At 31.1% G+C, this 19,447-nt stretch overlaps 4 protein-coding genes across 6 annotated transcripts in view; 1 reads left to right on the top strand and 3 right to left on the bottom strand.

Moving 5' to 3' along the window:
• The window catches only part of LOC125820978 (phragmoplastin DRP1E-like), an 80,331-nt gene that overhangs the window by 60,566 nt on the left and 318 nt on the right, over positions 1 to 19,447 (bottom strand). The window lies entirely within an intron of this gene.
• On the top strand, positions 1,597 to 5,174 carry LOC125821042 (acyl carrier protein 1, mitochondrial). Its single transcript, XM_049500471.1, has 2 exons — positions 1,597 to 1,930; positions 4,740 to 5,174. The coding sequence occupies exons 1-2, from the start codon at positions 1,739 to 1,741 to the stop codon at positions 4,914 to 4,916; spliced, it is 369 nt and encodes a 122-aa protein (XP_049356428.1). The 5' UTR covers positions 1,597 to 1,738; the 3' UTR covers positions 4,917 to 5,174.
• On the bottom strand, positions 8,682 to 9,275 carry LOC125821034 (putative invertase inhibitor). Its single transcript, XM_049500467.1, has one exon. It carries the CDS (start codon positions 9,249 to 9,251, stop codon positions 8,700 to 8,702), a length of 552 nt encoding a protein of 183 aa, XP_049356424.1. The 5' UTR covers positions 9,252 to 9,275; the 3' UTR covers positions 8,682 to 8,699.
• On the bottom strand, positions 11,347 to 11,947 carry LOC125821025 (putative invertase inhibitor). Its single transcript, XM_049500455.1, has one exon. It carries the CDS (start codon positions 11,915 to 11,917, stop codon positions 11,354 to 11,356), a length of 564 nt encoding a protein of 187 aa, XP_049356412.1. The 5' UTR covers positions 11,918 to 11,947; the 3' UTR covers positions 11,347 to 11,353.

The following is a 19,447-nucleotide window of genomic DNA, read 5'->3' as shown; positions in this document are numbered from 1 at the left end:
TGATTTTTCTGATATAATGACCGTTGGAATTCCCTGAATTAGCTTGCTAGCCTACAGATTTGGTCATCCCTCGTCATCGTTTGAAACTATCTCCTTTGTAGTGCTTCCCCTTCAAGTTATCCTTGCCCCTTGCCTTTAGCTGCCGAATTAAATCCTCGTAGTTTCAACTCAACTTGTAGTGTCTTAGTGATGTTCTTCTCAACCTCCACTTCCTATAGCCAGAGAATTCCTAGGTTAAACAATACTTAACTTGTGCCGAGAGAGAGATGAGAGAGTTTTTTTTTATCACTTATATTATAAATTTTAAAAATCTATGTTTTTCTTAAATTTGTGTTTAGTCAACTTAATTAATGTATGAATAAAAACAGAGCTAATATACTTTAAAAGGCTAATTACATAAAAACAAACACAAATATTAATAAAAAAACTAAATATCTAAAATATATATAGAGAGATAAAATATGCATTCAAATATCTATGTGATCAAAGATGTAGTTCCACCAAGACTTATACTTTAGTGATATTGTTGGAACTTGAAAATCTCCAGTAGATTCGGCTTCAATTCTCATGGTCACCCTTCCTCTCCCCTTTCTTACCCTTTACAATGGAATATTTTTTATAAAAGAGATTGCATTTCAAAACTATTTAAGTGAGCATGTGAAACATAATGTAGAAAACATATAATATAAAAAATCAGATTTATTTTTTTATTTTTTTCAAAATACGAGTGTATTTTTTAAAAGATTGTCTCCAGTTTTTCTAACTCTTTAGAAATAAATAGCTTTTGTGCAACTTTTCTATGATAAATATTCAACTAGATCGAAAGAAAAATATTAGAAGTGTTAAAAAAATAACACATATTATCAACAATAGGAACAAATCCAAAAAGTACAATTATTCAAAACCATAAAATGAATTTCATTTTTCGATAAATTACAAGCATATTATTACCTTTCAGAAAAACAAAAATATCATTTATATATAAAAATATAATTTTGAAGATTGAAACAAAAAAAATCACAAAGAGAGAAGTTGAAAACTCTAATCCTCTTAAAATGTAAATTGGAGAAATAAACAGCTTTTGTGCAACTTTTCTATGATAAATATTCAATTAGATCGAAAGAAAAATAATAGAAGTGTTAATAAAATAACACATATCATCAACAATAAAGGAACAATCCAAAAAGTACAATTATTCAAAATTGTAAAATGAATTTCATTTTTCGATAAATTACAAGCATATTATTACCTTTCAGAAAAATAAAAATATCATTTATATATAAAAATATAATTTTGAAGATTGAAACAAAAAAAAAATCACAAAGAGAGAAGTTGAAATCTCTAATCCTCTTAAAATGTAAATTGGTAAAATATTAATTCTTCTATTCTGACATATTTCTTATTAATTTATTTTAAAAGAAATTATTTTTCTATAATTAATAATATTTTAACTTTAAAATTCTTTCTTGATCAACTACACAAATATGTAGAGCTTAGTTTAAATCACTAAAATAAAGTTTTTTTTTTTTTTTTACCAAGTCAAACATAGGCAAAACCAAATCCCTTCTATTTTATTTTTTTCAGTAAGTACTTGTGAACCGGGGCTCACTGTTCCGGTCCAAGGGATCACGATGTAAAATACCAAATTAATCCCAAAACCTCAGTCTAATTCAACACTTTTTTTCCAGTCGCAACAAAGCTAAACAGAAGAGGGACAACAAAGAATACGAGAACAACAATGGCGTCGGCGTTGAGATCTGCTATACTCCGACACATCCGGATTCCGGTAACCCATGCTTTATCGGCAAATGGATCGAGGCTAACCGCTCTCAGATTGATGTCGTCGCACGATGACCATATCACCAAAGATGAAGTCATCAAGAGAGTCCTTGATGTCGTCAAGTGTTTCCCTAAAGTCGACCCTTCCAAGGTCTTTTTTTCTCTCTTTTATTTTGATTTATTTTATATACACATTTGACGAATCGAATTAGATCTGAAAAAATCCGTCTGCAAGTTCAATCAATGGTCTATTTGCATCGTAGATAGCTGTTTATTGGTCTAGTTACTTGGCCGATAGGTTCTCAGCCCTGGTTGGACATATATGATATTCACTGGTAAATTTATTGGTATTTAGGGTTTCGTTTAGTTATAGGCTTCTTTTTGAGCTTCGAGAATCCGTGAGAATAGGTATATGTTTTTCAAAATGATATGGGTATCTATTTCCTGGACATGAAACAAGTGATATATATTTCGTGTTATCAAATGGTATGGTTATCTATTTAACGCCAAAAAAGGAAGATTATATAGGTATTGGCTTATGATTATAACAACAACATCAATACAAAGGTAATCGGGTTACCTATATGATTCAACACTGTCATATTTATCAAATTATATAGCTATTGTATTCTAACACAGCACATGAGTAAAAGGAGAATATTTGTCAGAAAATATTGGTGTCCATTGCAATTATAGTGTAACATTGTCACTCAAAAAGCTTAATTGTGTGATCTTTGTCTGAGCAGATTGAGAATGGAACTAGAAGTTGATCCTTTATCTTATTTTTCCAGTTTCTTGTAAGGATGGATGTCAAATGTTAGTCGTAGCTCTAGGCGACTTTAAGACTGGAAAACAAGTAACCGAGAAATTTCTCACTTACTGAATGCTCTGTTCTGAACTTAAACTTAATGATTATTTACTTTTCATGAATTCCAATCGAACTTAGTGTAATTTGATTCTGTAGAAGAGAACTCATCTACCTATAAATGGTCCTTGCTTTGAAGTGTTAGGTTATGAGACCTTTCGGTGCCCATTCATTTTTAAGATACGTCAATTAATTGGTTTAATGAACGAAAACAAGGGGAATTTAGGTTTATAACTTAAAAAGGGTAGAATTTAGAATAGAGGATGCACATAAATTTCATAGTATCACCAACCAGGAAAGCTTCCACACAGAAGTTTTTGTTTAGTACGTTTAAGATTAAATTTGGGAACAAGTTGTAGAGAACAGGAAATATTTTGGGTCACAATGGACTATAATTTTGTTCCTTGAAGTTTGTTTCCATTAGGAAATATTAATCTGAAAAATGAATAAGATGCTTTTAGAGTTCTATTGCAAGATGTATTGGGTGGTAAGTGTCTGTCAAGGACTCCAAATAAGGTCCAGGAATGTTTAGCAGGCACTTATGCCTCAATGGCATGATATCAAAATTTATTCTACTGCTTTCTTTGCGGGTTTGTTGAGCTTGCTACTTACTGGAAAATGCTGTTGCTGGCCATCATTTCGCCCTCACATGATGAACAATGTCAAGTTGGTTCTGTAGAATTGCACCCTGGGTTTGCCAGCTATTTTTGTAGTCCTGTTGAGTGTTTGTCAGTGATAATGCATATATCTTGTTCAGCTGTTCTAAAGGGAGGCTATGCAGATGCCGTTGTATGGTTCTTGAACTTAACAGAATACGACTTACCTTTTGATGACTTTTTGCTTTTGCATCTCTGATCTCCATAACCGTTTCGAAGTCCCCTTAAAAGAATTCAAGATTTAGTATCTTTAGAGCTACATGACTAGGATAAAGAGTTTGCTAATGTGATCTATGTGGTGAGAAGCTATAAACCTCTTTCATCATCATCGCGTGACTGATCTTTGGTGAGATAAAAGAAATGAGAGGGAGTCAGGGGAGTGCAAGGGATGGGTTTGGCAGATTGGTAATGTAGGGGTGAGAGTGGAGAAGTGCGGCAAATGTGCAGCTTCAATACAAATGACTTCTCTCTCTCTCTCTCTCTCTCTCGGTAGAAGGGTCTTCTTTTTGTAAGACAAAAGTAGAAAAACCAAACTATTACCATATATTTTCTTCATATTCTAAGCTAAAAAGAATAGATAAGGTTTTTTTTCCTTGTACCAAAAGAACATCAACTTTGACACATTAATATCCTAATCACTGTTATAAGTTACTTGGTCTGCATAAGAATCCAGCTAGTATTGGGCATAGTGTCTTACCCTAGAGGTGCTAGATCCTAAATATTAATATGACATTTTTTGTATATATTTTGGATTTCATAGGTCTGGGAACTTTAACGAGTATTCATGAAATAATTGCTTAAGATTGATGGAGTATAGCCTGTAGAAAAGAGAGAACAAATAGCAATTTACTAAGGGAATGCATCCTTTCTGGAAAGAACTTGCTTCTACGACACAAATTTGACATGTTTACTACAGTATGAATTGCCTTGGACTTCTTAAGTATGTTCCAATAGGTGTTTCACTTAGGTGTTTGCAGTTCTTCTTGTACCATCCTTTCAGGCTTACACAAAATAGTTAGTTTACCTGCAAGCTTTTGGAGTAGATAAAGAGAGTAGGATGATGTAATTTCTTCTTCTTGTTAAAAAAGAGAAAGTGATGTGCCAGAAGACAACTGAGTCAATCAGAATGTAGTTTGAGAATTTGATTATAGTGAAATCCACCCCCATCCCTCCCAAAAACAAAACTGCATCTCTTTCTCTATCGCTAGTTGGTGTTGTCACAGAAACAGTTATCAGAAGAGATAACATTGTTGATATATTATGTTGGTGGCGTTTGTTTGACTCAATTGATTTGATGCTATGTCAAATGCAATTATGTTTTTCCATCTTTCCTTTGTTTGGACAGTACATAAGCCTGAGGTAAAACAATTTAAGCTTGAAAAAGTAAGTGGATAGCCATTCATTATGTGCTTTATGGTTAACGGTAATCTTTCATACAGGTGACCCCTGAAGTCCACTTTGAGAAGGATTTGGGCTTAGACAGCTTAGATACGGTAGAGATTGTAATGGCTCTGGAGGAAGAGTTCAAACTGGAGATTCCAGACAAGGAAGCTGTCAGGATAGAGTCGTGCGAACAGGCTATTGAGTATGTTTATAATCATCCAATGTCGAGTTAAACTCGGTACACCATTGTTAGTTTGAATTTGTTCATCAAAATCGAAGGTACACTTGCCCCTTGTCATTTGACTAGTTCAAGGTTGTAGAATTCTGTGATCCTCTATGGGTTTTGGAGAGGCAATAATCAGACTCTTATAAAGACAAGTTGCGGAAGCTTTTCAGTTAAAGAACATATCATCCTTTGTTGCTTTTCTTGAAAACATGAACTTAAGTGTTCATCTCGTTGCTGTCTTTCCTCTTTAAAATATTTTATTTTTTACATGCCACAAAATTTCAAGCTTGCTTCCATTGCACTGATTCAAAGAATCTATCCAGGTAAAGATGATGCTCAATGTTGGTAACTCTGAAATTTCTCCAGCTTATTATGAGTGTAAGTCATCCCTTGCAATAATACTTGAAGAATTGGAGTGGATTAGACCTCTGTCACTATCTCTATATGGTTAGAGATGATTGTGTTTTCTTTCAAAGATCATCTCCCAAAGGTGCTAAATAAAATGGATTATCTACTGTCGTAGAATGATTAATCACTGCTCTTGCTTCACTATAATTATTTAGGGCCGTTTGGTTACTGGTTAGAGTTATGCAAGTATTAGTTATGTAGGTATTAGTTATGCAGGGTTTAGTTATGTAGAGATTACATTACATGAAAATCTATTGAATATTGAATTTGATACAAATTAATATATGTTATTTACAAATAAAATAAGTAAATAGTATAAATTCTCCCTTGAAAAAATAAAGAAAGGAGTTTTCTCTATACTTGAATTCTGTGTTTTTTTTTAATGTTTAAACTGACACCATTGTTAGTTTGAAGCTGTCAGGATAGAGTCGTGCGAACATGCCCTCTTATACCATAACCAAACGGCTCCTTAGGGTTTAAAGGTGGTACAAATCCCAGCATTTCCAACTTCGAAATCTCACAAGAAGGATAAATAGTCTCTTTGAGCTAGTTTGGAGTAGTTTTATGCTGGCTTTTCAATGGCGATGGAAATAGGACAATGAATTGTGATACCATTATATTCGTAGATTGTATTTTAAAGTCTGTAGACTCAGATAAAAGCCGTTTTTTTTTTATGACAAGGGAAATCCGCAAAGGCTATCCTTTGGGTGTGCACAGGGTAAAACCCTCGCTCCTATGTAATAGCTCGCAAACCACATAAGAGAGGTAACCCACACTAGGCAAGCCCGGTGCGACGAGCTCGACGCAGAAGGCAAACCTCTTGCTTTCGTTGGCAAGGAATTTCGAACTTGAGACCTCCAACATGGAAGTCTCAAGCCCAAACCACTGGATCACCCCGAAGGATCTTGGATAAAAGTCGTTGAGAGCTAAGCTAAGGTCTACACAAGTTTATTGAAGGCACACATGTTATGCGAGATGGGGTTGAAATACACAATAAAAAAGCATGCACGATGAGGAGGGATGAATTAAATTTTAGTCATCCATCTCATCACATCCTTACATATGATTGTTGAATGGGTTGCAACAAACTTGAATATAATTAATTTTGACGTAAACATATTCCCACACGAATCGATAAAAGGAAAAAACAAGCTGAGAAGAAAAAGTATTGAGGAGAGACTAATTAAAGGGAACAGGCCAGCTGACAATTAGGTTGTGCCATAAATAAATTTAGGCCTCTTTTGACTCTTATCAATACCAGTTTTTCTTCCGTCATTAAAAAGTACTATATTTTTGTATATACTTATCCATAGTATATTAGATTATCTGTTTCAATTTTTATGTTACTGTTTTTTCTGTTATTTAATATGTAGAAAATCTTTAAAAATTATATCTTTACCTTCATAAATCCATATTCTGACTAATCAAGGGGACCTGTTGCTCATTTTCTATTTAAAGTAGAGATCATGATTCATGTGATATTTGATAAATTATCAAGCCATTTATCCTCGTGACAAAATTGAATATTTTTATCCTATTAATTAACCAAAAGTATTACAACCAATGAACTTGACGTTTTTTCTATGGTTTATGCCTTGACATCTTATTTATTTTTCTTTCTGTCTTAATTCTTATGAATATAAGATGATTGGGTGGGGGTGGGAGATTGTCATTTCAAATAAAAGCAAAAGCACTAAAGAATAAGAACATTGAAATAGGAATAACACTAAATAAAGATTCGTATATAATTTTAAATTTTGCACAAAAAATTATCAACGTGAAAAGGTTGTTCGTATTGTGAATTATATTAAAGAATAGTTAATTAACATTATATTGATTTTCTTGAATTAATAAATCTTTATAAAATTGTGTATTTGAAAGTTTATAGAGTAACATGTAATCACAAGAATTTAAATATAAAGGAAATACGGAGATTGCAAATTTTAAGTAGCACCTTAGGATATTCTAATCTTTTATTTATGAAATATCTGCTATGATTTGCTCATTTGATAAGAATTGGAAAACTTTTATAGTTTTCAAAATTGTGAGATTTTGATGTTTATAAAAATAAATATAAAATAATTTTTAAAATTAAATTGCATATTTAAATAAAATTTTAACTTCAGAGGGACCATGACATTCAGAAATTCACTTTTGATAGCAGCATTACTTTTTTGTTTTTCAACCACCCAACATGGTTCGTTCTCCCTACTCGGGAAGAACTTTTTTTTATAAGACTAATAAATTTAGACTAGGGCATCAATCCTTACGATAATTCAGTTTTTTTTTTTTCAAATGTTTGGTATACTTTCTATTTATAATTTGGATTTTGATCAATAAAATAGTGAATTAGAATAGGCAGAGTAAAACGATAAGAAGGAATCTTAAAATATTACTTAAGTAAAGTGGCGTAATAATTTTTCTTTCAAGCTCAAAATAAGCCGTGTAATATTATATCTCGTTTGTAATCCTCCTCCTATCGCTAGTTGATTAATTATGAAACGTTCAAAAAGTCTGATCAAATGCGAGGTTGAAAAAACTGCTAGTTTTTCTTCACTTGGGCAAGCGAGAGAGAAGCAGAGCATGGTGCTTTTGCTCCAAAAGGGTTCAAATTTTCAGCACATTCAAAGTTGGAGGACATAAATGTAAAATGAAGCCAAGTTAAATGGCACGTTTATGTATTATGTCACTGATAAGTGTTAAAACTTGTTTGGGGTGTAAAAACTGATTTAATTTGCAAAATTGGAGTTTAAAAAAATGGCATGGATGAGCCTTTTCTTTAACAATAATGACATAGATGCACCAAATTTTTAATCGATGACATAAATAAGTATTTTCTAAAAGTTTGATGACATATTTGAGGCTTTTCTTATTAATTAAATCCTTGATACAAATAGTAAGTATAGTTTGGTATAACGAAAATTTGAAAATGAATCCGAAAATAATGGGCAAATTTACTGTTGCGGAAGAAAAGGTCAATAAGCTAGGAAGTAGGAAGTAGATGTAGAAAGTCTCCACTACTTTATCTAACTAATAAAGATTTTGTTTTTGTTTCTTATCAACTCGAACCCAGACCTCTGATTAAGGAATAAACAACCTCATTCACGGCATCAAGGTCGAATTCAGACCTCTGATTAAAGAATAAACAACCTCATTCACTGCACCACATCCTACTATAATTGATAACTAACAAAGGTTTCAGTTCCCATCAGATCCAACTCAATCAAGATATATAAAGTGTTGTAATTCCAAGATCATACTAACATCAACGCCTTAATTAATTTATACCAAAATTTCCTTTGATCTATTTAAATAAACATAAATAAATACACGAAGAAATTCTAATAATGATATTTTTTTTTCCTTGATCAATATGACAAATTCATCCATTATTATTCATAACAAGATTCATAACAGAAAGTGCAATTGCAGATAATTGAAAAGTATTATCATTTCTCTTAGTTAACGGTGACACAGCACCTTCTTTCTCCTTAAATCCATCTTCACATGTCGTAGCGGTAGCTATAATTGCACTTATTTGTATATTCGCATCATAATATTTCTTCGTATTATAACTCTTCATAGCAAGCTTGATAGTTGGAATCGCGTCAGAATAAAGATCTAAACAAACTTTCAAGCGACTCCTATTATAAAAATCCAAATTCTTATCCTTCAATAACATCTTAACGTGACACCTCGTATCAGTAACATTGTATCGAATTAATCTAATCGAAATCATTCCAAGGCCACGGAGAGTAGCACATTGACTCGCCGGAGCAGCTTGTAGAGATGAAGTGCAAAAGCCATACGTAATACTTGATTCATTTTTGGAACATGATTTGCAAGTTGTTTGGATTAAATTTTGGGCTGTTGAGCCATAGAATGTTAGGTTAAATAAAGAGAGAAATAGGAAGAAAGAGGAAAGATGCTTCATGTTTTTGGTATGACAATTGACATGACCTTTAATTTGTTGTTATATAGTTTTGAAGGGGAAGAAATAGAGTATGGGAAAGTATAAGGGTGATATTGTTAGCTTATGAAAATATGATTAACTTAATTTGTTCAAATTTGAACGAGTTACTGATCTGTTCATTTATTATCATCTAAAATTGGTTAATGCTTTAATTTTGCATCGACCAGTGAATTTGCAGTCAGATCCGCTTGTCTTGAAGGATTTCTTTTTCTTTTCTTTTTTTAACTTTAATTTGTTAGTAAAAAAAATCAAGGAGATGTCCATTTTGGGTAAAATAAAGATCAGAGAATTATAAAATGGTAATTGAAAATGTAAGATTTAAGGAAAATATTGTTTGGAAACAGATATTTTAGCATTTTCAGTATTAAATGGTGTAAAAACTTTGTTATATATTTATTTGATTTTTTACTAGTTTATTTGTCTCAATTTATGTAACTTACTTTTCTTTTTAGTTAGTTTAAAAAAGAATGACATGTTTCTATATTTAGTACTATCAATTAACTTTAAAATGTTATATAATTTTATTCTTACTGAAATGATTTATAGTCAGGTAAATATATATAACTTATTTTAGACCATAAGTTTCAAAAGTCTATTTTTTTTTCATAAACTCAATATCAAGTCAAACTAACTCATATAAACTGAAATCGACGGAATATGATTTATTCCTTCCACGTGCATTCGAATATATACTGTATGCTTGTCTTGATACCTTACGTTCAAAATCTTATATGTATGTGTAAAAGTTCGATTCTTTCCCAATGATTGATTTTATTGGAAGAAAAGTTAGTTGAGAAACTCTAAGGAAGTAGACATAAGCAAATAAACAAATTAAATGTCAAGAAGATATGGTGAGCCTTTAATTTGTTAGGAAAATTACTATTTACTACATACATATCATCATCATGACTTGCTAATAGTTGCATGTAATATTTAATTTTGTGCCCATTCTTTTTGAAGTTGTGAAGCTAATATATACTCCTTTTAATTAATTAAGACGGAATATGGGTCAGGCTTGGTGTGTTGTGAAAAGATTTTCTACAAACTTTGTCCACCTATAATTATTATTTCAATTTGACTAGCTGGTATATATTATTAAATAATTAGAAGTGAAAACATCTACCTAATTGTCTTTACATTTAACGTTTTTTTCTAAGAGCTATTATCGAGGGTTACAAATATTTCTATTAAGTAGCTACGTACCAAAGCTATAATTAAGCATTTTTAGAATGTGCCGATTTTTGGCAAATGTGTGATAGGTATAACGAGCGATTATTTTCGAGCGGCCTAAATTAAGCCTCATGAGTCTGTTTTTCTCCGTTTCAATTTGTTTTTTTAGTTATTTAAAAGAGGATATTTTTTTTCCTTTTTAACAATCCTTTAATTTCAATTTTGACATATTTAAGACTACAAAATTAAAGGACATTTCTATATATTTGAGATATCTTTAAAAAAATTTACTATAAGATTCAAAAGTATTATTTATAAGTTTCTTAAATTCTGTGTCATTTCAAAACATGACAAACAAATTGAAATACAACCGTATGATGCCCAGAAATTAGTGATCAGTCAATCACTGTCTATACTTTTTTAAAAATAAATTATATCTACTTTTAAATTTGGCACTCTACTATTGATTGAAATTCATATCACCAAAATTGAAACATGTCCGAAGAAATGCTTTCAGTAGCAAACATAATACCATTGACAAATAGGAACATCTAAATGCTCGTTTGGTACGAAAGATAAAAGAAATAACTAATTCCGAAATTAATTCTAACATGAACTTATCTCAGGTATAGTTGGGAGATCAATTGCATTTTATATCATAGTGTAACGTGTAATATCTAATTCTTGGGTGGGTGAGAGGAGCAATACTTTAAAACAAAGGAAAATAAATAAATAAATTTTACCAAGGGTTAGCTGATTGCATTTTCCAAATTAAACTAAGGTAAAAATCCATATATATTCAATTAGTACAGAAGTTCAAGCAAAGATTAAAAAAAAAAAAAAACACTACAAATTAAAATGAAGTAATAACAATTAACATCATACATTCAAATTTACCCATTAGTACTATTATTATTCTTAATAAGATTCATAAGAGAAAGTGCCATTGCAGATAATTGAAAAGTATTTTCATTTAACTTTGTTAATGGTGACACAACACCATCTTTGTCCTTAAATCCATCTTCACATGTCGTAGCGGCATCCATAACTGAACTTATTTGTATATTCGCATCATAATATTTCTTCGAATTATAACTCTTCATAGCAAGCTTGATAGATGGAATCGCGTCTGAATAAAGCTCCAAACAATCACTCAAACAACTCTTAACATAAGGATCCAATATTTTTTCCTTCAATAATATCTTAACGTGACACCTCGTGTCAGTAATATTATATCGAATTAATCTAATCGAAATCATTCCAAGGCCACGGAGAGTAGCACATTGACTCGCAGGAGCAGCTTGCAGAGATGAAGTGCAAAACTCATACTTAATATTTGGATCATCTTTTGAACATGATTTACAAGTGTTTTGGATTAAATTTTGGCCTTTTGAGCCATGGAAAAATAAGGAGAGAAATAGGGAAAGAGGAAGGAAGAGAGAGGAAAGAGGCTTCATTTTTGTTGTTGTTTGGTTATGACATGTATTTTCTTGTTAAGGGGTATATATTATAGTTTTGAAAGGGAACAAATAGAGTATATAGCAAAGTATAAGGGTGTCAAAATAGCTTATATGAAACATGACTTGTAAAGTTTGGATTAGGTTAATAACCCCTAATTTTATTACCTCAAGCATATTTTGATTCGTCTAATTCAGACTTCAGTTCAAGTTTGGGCTAACTATGTAGTCCAAATTAATCTATGAAAAACTTCGTCAAAATATATGTAAGAAAAAAATGTTACTTAATAAAAAGTTAGACAAGTTGATCTATGACTTATTGTTTATCCTATTTGAGTACTCAACTCATCTCAACTCAAGTAACGTTTGAATAAATTAATGATTCTAATATTTATTAATTCAACTCATTTTTTTAATTTAAATTTAATTTAATCCGTTCATTTGATACCATTAATTACAAATTTTTTATTCTGTTTATAGAGTAATGGAGAAGGGTGTGATTTATTTATGGAATGGAATAACCGGCTCATCATGATTTTGTTCTTAATTCACGTTTAATTTTATGACTTAGTCATAAGATATTGTGCTATATATTTGTTGCAATCTTGAGCTGTTGAGAAGTCATTTTCTCTGGATTAATACTGTCCTATTTTCTTCTTAGAAACTCTTAATAAAGCCCAAAACTTATTTTATTTGTCACATTCTTTTCATTACTATAAGTCTATAACTTTAATGGAAATGTTAATTCCACACGTCAGTAGTATATACTGGTTTAATATTAGCCAAAAAAAAAGATTACTAGTAACTTGGCTTTGTGGTCATTGGTCAAAAGATGGTCCTTTGGAATTGAGACGCAATCTCTGCACTTTATTTTTATATGTTATTTTCATTCGATATCATCAGATCACTTAGATCGACGAGTGAATGGTTCTTTCACTTGTACTTAAAGGTACTTGAAGAATTTCTTTTTATTTTTTTTAAAACTTTGTTAGTAAAATGTTGATTAATTTTGAATCAAATAAAGATGGGGAATTAAAAAGTGATAACTAAATATGTAACATTAAGAAAATTCTTGTATGAAAAGAGACTTTTTATCATTTAATTCGATGGTGGAAATATACTTGTGATATATGTGTGCTTGCCTTGAAACCAACACATGGGCGAATCCAGAGACTAGAAAATTGAGGGAAGGTTATCGAAAATTCAATATTTATTATATTAAATTTTTTATTAAATATATAAGAAATACGTTGAAAATTTAGTAACAAAACAAACAATTCATACATCATACAATAGTGAAATATTTGTTTAAACTTTATTGACCTTTTAAATGAGAATTCTGTTAAATTAGGTATTAGGCCTAACTCACACCCCAAAAGTTGGAAAAATTACATAAGTGAAGGTCTTTTATTTAATAATTATCACTTTTAAGTATACTTTTAATTTATTACCATTTTTGTCAACTTTTAGCAATACTGATTTAAAACAATTTTGTTCCTTTAAACTTAGCAAAATGTGTTGTCATTCGCAACTGTTAGCAATACTGCCATTCAGCCAAATTATTATATAAGGTTAAAAGAATAATGTTGACATATATCGTAAATATTTTTTTAAAAATGTACACGCAAGTAATTTTCCCCCAAAAGTTAGCTCAAAGGGAGGAGGATTGCCCAAGCCTTATAAGAAGTCCACACATCTCATTAACCACCGATGTGAGACTTTTGTCATTCTTTAACACCCCACCTCACGCCCAGTGCTTAGCATCTGGTGCATGAGCAATTTTAATTTTGGGGCCCCCAACATAGGGTGAGACGGGCCTTGCTCTGATACCATGTTAAATTAGGTCTTAGGCCTAACTCACACTCCAAAAGCTAGCTCAAAGGGAGGAGGATTGCCCAAGCCTTATAAGGAGTCCACCCATCTCATTAACCACCGATGTGAGACTTTTGTCATTCTTTGACAAATTCAATTCTCCATATATAGACACATAATTAAAAAACTAATAATAATCTTCTTCAATAAATTTAGAATTATTGAAAACTCATAAAATATTAAATTCTCGAACGTTAAGGGGTCGATTATCTCCTAATATAATATTGTAATCTTAACTTGAATATAATTTGCATTTAGAAAAAGTTTGTTGAGAAACAAGCTCTATATAAGCAAATTGTCAAGAATATATGGTCTCTTTGTTAGGATAAACTACTACACATCATGATGACTTGCTAGTTGCATTGAAATTCTGTGCCCTATACATTTGAAGTTGTCACCTTATTATCTCAATTCAATCAATATATCATCACTTTGAAACTTTAGTATAGGGGTGATGGGATGGGGGCTACCAGGGTAGGGTGATCAAAGATGAAACGTTGGAGGGTTGAGAAGTGACAGTCAATGTAGAATGTGTGATTTACATACTTTTACATTAGAAAGTGATTGTCCTTATTTTTAAGGAACTTGTTTTCCTAGAGAACATATATTTCAATTTTCTTGTTATCAAACATATAAATAAGTCAAATTATTCTTATAAACTATTTTGATCAATTTATAAACTTAGCCAAACATTCCCTAAAATTTTCTATACCATTTATTAGAAAAAAATGTAAAAGTAAATGGCCAATCCTATCTAGGTTAAAAAGGATCTAATTCCTAATCACATCCACACATATAGGACATATCTTTACTTTTTCAAAAGCCTCTTCTTTTTGAATCACACATGTGCTTTTAATTGAGTATTGTATTCTATCATGATTTAAGGAATCAATGAGTAATTTTTCTCCATCTTATGATTAATTTATATGTTTAGTGTGTATATAGTCTTAGTTCTCAAAAGTCGAAACATTATTTTTGATAGATTCTAGGCTCGAGTAATTTATTTATTAATAATAATTAAGATACATTTTATTTGAATATGCAAAAGTGAATCATAGAAACCTTTCATAAACATTATTGGAAATGATGAACTTATTCCGGAAAAAAGTTACTTGGAATTGTTTATTAACTTCCTAGTTGGGTTGAAAATTATATTCAACAAGTTATACTCAAAAGTAACTTTATTTCACATTTAGAATTGTCTAGAATTTAATTAATAATTATGTATACATCCTAAACTGATGAACAAATTAGGGCCCCTAATTTTTTCAATTGCTTATACGCATCATATATCTACATGTCAAGTTTGGTGCCTAATTAAGATGCACTTTTGCTAAGGAAACATTTCATTTTCACACATGAAATTCAAGCACATGTCACTAATGGTTACCTTTAATTTAACTCCAACCACAAAAAAATATATATGAGAGGGATGAATTCAAACATTAACCATTGTAAGTCAAGACAAATAATATTTGTTGTTGCTTTAAGCATAATGTATACGTCCACTTGCCTAAGTTTAACTAGTGTTACAACTTACAAAGCAAATCAATGATTGCCCGAGAAATCCTCAATTTCTTAATAGGCGAAATTATCCAATAGACCCTCGTATTTGTACGCATTTGTATTATGGATCCTTCTATTTAACTCTTTATTAACTGAACCCTTATACTCAATCCAAATAAGATTTTTAAACCCTTCTTATCATGTGTGTAGTTCACTCTCCCTTAAATTGATGTCATGTCAAATCCATATCACCTATATCAATGACATGTCATAATTATCTTTATTAACTATTTTTAAAATTTATTAACCAAAATTATTTAATAAAAAGTAAAACAATAAAATTTATATTTATTCCTTAAAATTAAATTTTGAAACTCCTACATCTTCTCCTCCATTCCCACCTTAAAACAGACAAAATCCATTGGAGAAACTCTTGCCGGCGAGATTGCCTATACTCTTTTCCTCACCCGTCTTTCATCTCTGCCATACAAGTCTCGCTATTTTCCTTTCCTCCTCCTTCAACCATCACAAAACTACCAACCTATGCAGTCGCCGCCACCGCACAACCAGATCTGATCGAAATCTCTTCGTTGTCGTAACTAGATCCTCCAATCCTCACCTGCCTCATTCTCCCCTCCACTGAATAGCACCGTCTCTCTCACTCTACTGCGAACCAATTTTCTCTGACGAGCACCACCACCATCGACCTCTCCCTCTAGCGGAGAATCAATGGACTCAAGGAGGTTTCAATGCCAAGATCTCTTAAAGATGATGACAAGAGTATGGAAAGAAAAAAAAAAGGGTCGGGCATGGAGATGGCTGCAATTTAAAGTGGAGTGGGTGAAGAAGATGGAGACTTTTTCATTAATTTTTTAATTTTTGTATTATTTTATTCTTTTACTAATATTTTTAAAATTGAAATATAGTACTCACTCGCCTTAAGGAGCGTGAAGTCACACACCTTCGCCAACTCAGCCATCTTAAAGACACATAAGCGTGGTCAATGGTCAGAGGGGTTTGATAAATTGTGTTTTATTGAGTTTAAGGGTTCAAATGACACAAGGATAAGTAGAAGGGTTCATAATACAAACTAATACAAGTACAAGGGTCCACCAGACCATTTCACCTTTCTTATATTTCTCATATGGTATCTGGTATTTCTATTGAAGGCCGATTAAATTTGAAATCACACATTGTATACCAAATATTAGGGACAGGGCTCCCAACATGTTTTTCTTCATTCTTAGGGACTTGAAGCCTTGAAAGTGAAACTTTTGATCAAAGATAAATAAATCTCAATCATCTTAGCACAGTTCATGTTGATGCTCATGTTATGATCGAAAATAATTATGTGTCATGCGGAAGCTAACAAAGAAAATCTAAAAAAAGTCATGAGTAATAAGACAAACGAGAAATATATCAAAAGACACAAAAAATAGTGTGGTTCGGTCAACCGACCTACATCCACAAAGGAGATGAACAATCCACTACATAAATATTAGAGTACAAAATATAGAGAGAAAGAACCTCACCCAATTTAATCGGAATACAGAGAGGTTCACACAAGTGATAACTTGTGTCCAACAAATTCCCCCCCTAATAAAAATCGCAAAGCCCCTAGAACTACATTGTGAATGCTATTAAGTTAGAAGGAATGAATCTCTGTTTATAGAGTCCTCAACCTTTTCCCACAAAAAAAGGACTAGCCAAATATGAAGACTTTATGTTTTTCTTTTAAGAAAAGAAAAACTATTTATGATAAGAAACTCAGAGCAAATACCCAACAACTCGATCAACACTTATTATTATACTTGAGATTAACCTTTTTAAAAAGTGGAAATTTCATAAATAGTAAAGACATTAAACTTAATAAGTCTCCTTAGCTACAGTTTACTTAATTATTCTTCATCGCTATAATTTCGTTGCTACAAATATTTTTATTTGTATAATTTACTTGCCACTATCAGGGGGCGTTGTTCATGAGGCAAAAATTATACTGTATGGATATACCATTTTTACAAAAAAATTAGGCCTTTTCATTAATCAAGAGTTAGGCCCTGTGATAACACTTTTTATGTCCTAGCTAGCTATAGCCTATAGCTATACTTTTAAAATGTGACCATTATTATCTTATGATGCAACTCGAATTTTATTAAGATCTTGCACGTGAGGTTAATTTAAGAAGTTTGTAGACTTTTTGTTAAATCGTTACTTAGAGAGTTTGGAGGACGCATTGGAATAAAGAGTTGAAGCCCAAAAATGTGTTAAACTGAAAAAGTACAAGGCTCCAATTAAAAGATTACTTGGAGAAAGGAGAAAAGACAGAGGCGTATCTAGAGGGGGTGCCGTGGGTTCACGTGAATCCATGCTCCTCTCTCTAGATCATATATAGTAGTGTTATATTTTTTAAAAAAATATTTAAATATAGATGTGTGAACCCATGTTTAAAGTATCATATAAAAATGCGATAATGATTGGGTGTACTTCTCTAAGTGAGAGATAGAAATTTAAATCTTATATCTATCTTGTTTCTTTGAGTAACACTTTTCCAAGTGGTTATCAGTTACACTTTTGTCGTTTCAACTAATTTTTCTTTTGTTTTTTTCCTTTATTCTTTCAAAATTTTCAAGTGTGTTACATTGAGAATTCCTAAAAAATTTAGCATTGTAAATTTTTTATATAATTAAATCAAATGTGTATATTAAAATTTAAAACTAGTAGTATTATATATTTTGGATCTATAATTTTTAAACTTTTATGATTCATATTACAAACTAAAAGTCAAATCGATCAATTTATATTAGAGATACAATTTTTCGTAATCGTGCACCCATCTAGCCGAGATCCTGGATACGCCTCTAAGAAAAGAGGCTATGTATGCAAAATGATTATTTCTAAAATACAAGTTTTTTTTCTTATCTAAAAAGACTCTTATTTCATTGAGTGTATTTTGTAACAATTAGCTTAAGCTATAAATAGTGGAGAATAGCTCCTTTTGACTTGGATCATGTTAGATGATATGAATATTCACTTGAGTAGTTAGCTCTTGAATGAGTTAAAAGCTTAAAGACCTAAGGTCGTTATTGCTAGGTGTTATTTGATAGATTGCTTTGTAAGAAGAAAACATTTATCTTGAGGGTTTATTTTACAATATATATTGTATTTATTTTGGTTCAATTAATTGAAAGAATTTCGTTTTTTAAAATTATTATTGTTAATTAATTATTTTACTTTGTCTTGCTTTTTATCCTTTATCTGAATTTTTATTTTTATTTTAATCAATAACTGATTCAGAAGGACTCATGAACACCCCTAACCTTATCGTTCTTACTAGTACCTTCTGACTATACATGACATACTTTACATAATAGCCACACTTTTGTCAGTTCTATCATCTATGGCCACACTTTTAAAATGTGGCAATTTTGTCTAGCTTATAAAACCATATCTTTTTACCTTACGTGAGCCACAATTTGTGGTTAAAAACTGTATATCATGTGATACATAATATTTGGGGGAAATGTATAAAAGCCCCTTGAACTACAACCAAATTTTTAGTAACACACTTGGTGACTCGTATAAATTTGTGTTTTGAATGTTAGGGTAAATTCAAAAAATGAAAAAGATTTCACCAGAAGAATATTTTAGTGATCCGAAGATTTTCGATGAGTTTTTCATTGATTAAGATTAGATAGTTCAACAATTAATTAAAAATCAATTGACGTTTACTTAGATCACAACAAATTGGTCACTTCCTCTCTGCTGCAATTGATTAATAATAATTGAAAAAGGGTCTTCATAGTTCATATAAAGATATATAAACTAACAAATCTTTATAAATACTCCAAACAAATTTGAAGATGGAGTGTAACTTTTAGAGCCAAATTTTTTGGATGATGCGGCCATTTAAATAAACAAGAGTTGCTCGGATGGTAAGCACTCCAATAAAGAGAAAGTGAAAAAAAGTTTTTTCTTAGTGATATAAGAAATACAAAAGAAAATAATACTTGCTCACTCAATAAAATGCTTACAAACATAAAGCATGTTATTGAAAATCCATTTATATATTTCAATTTTTTTTTTCAAATATCTATTAAGTTAAGTATTAAGATGTCCGATGTCCCCCAGTTTTAGGGTAAGCTCTATGGGTGT

The sequence above is a fragment of the Solanum verrucosum genome, unplaced genomic scaffold (genome assembly GCF_900185275.1).
Source record: "Solanum verrucosum unplaced genomic scaffold, falcon-dt-bn FXZP01000020.1, whole genome shotgun sequence".
In the NCBI taxonomy this organism is placed as follows: Eukaryota; Viridiplantae; Streptophyta; class Magnoliopsida; order Solanales; family Solanaceae; genus Solanum; species Solanum verrucosum.
The sequence above is the reverse complement of the archived record's forward strand: the minus strand, read 5'-3'. Positions and strand labels throughout refer to the sequence as shown.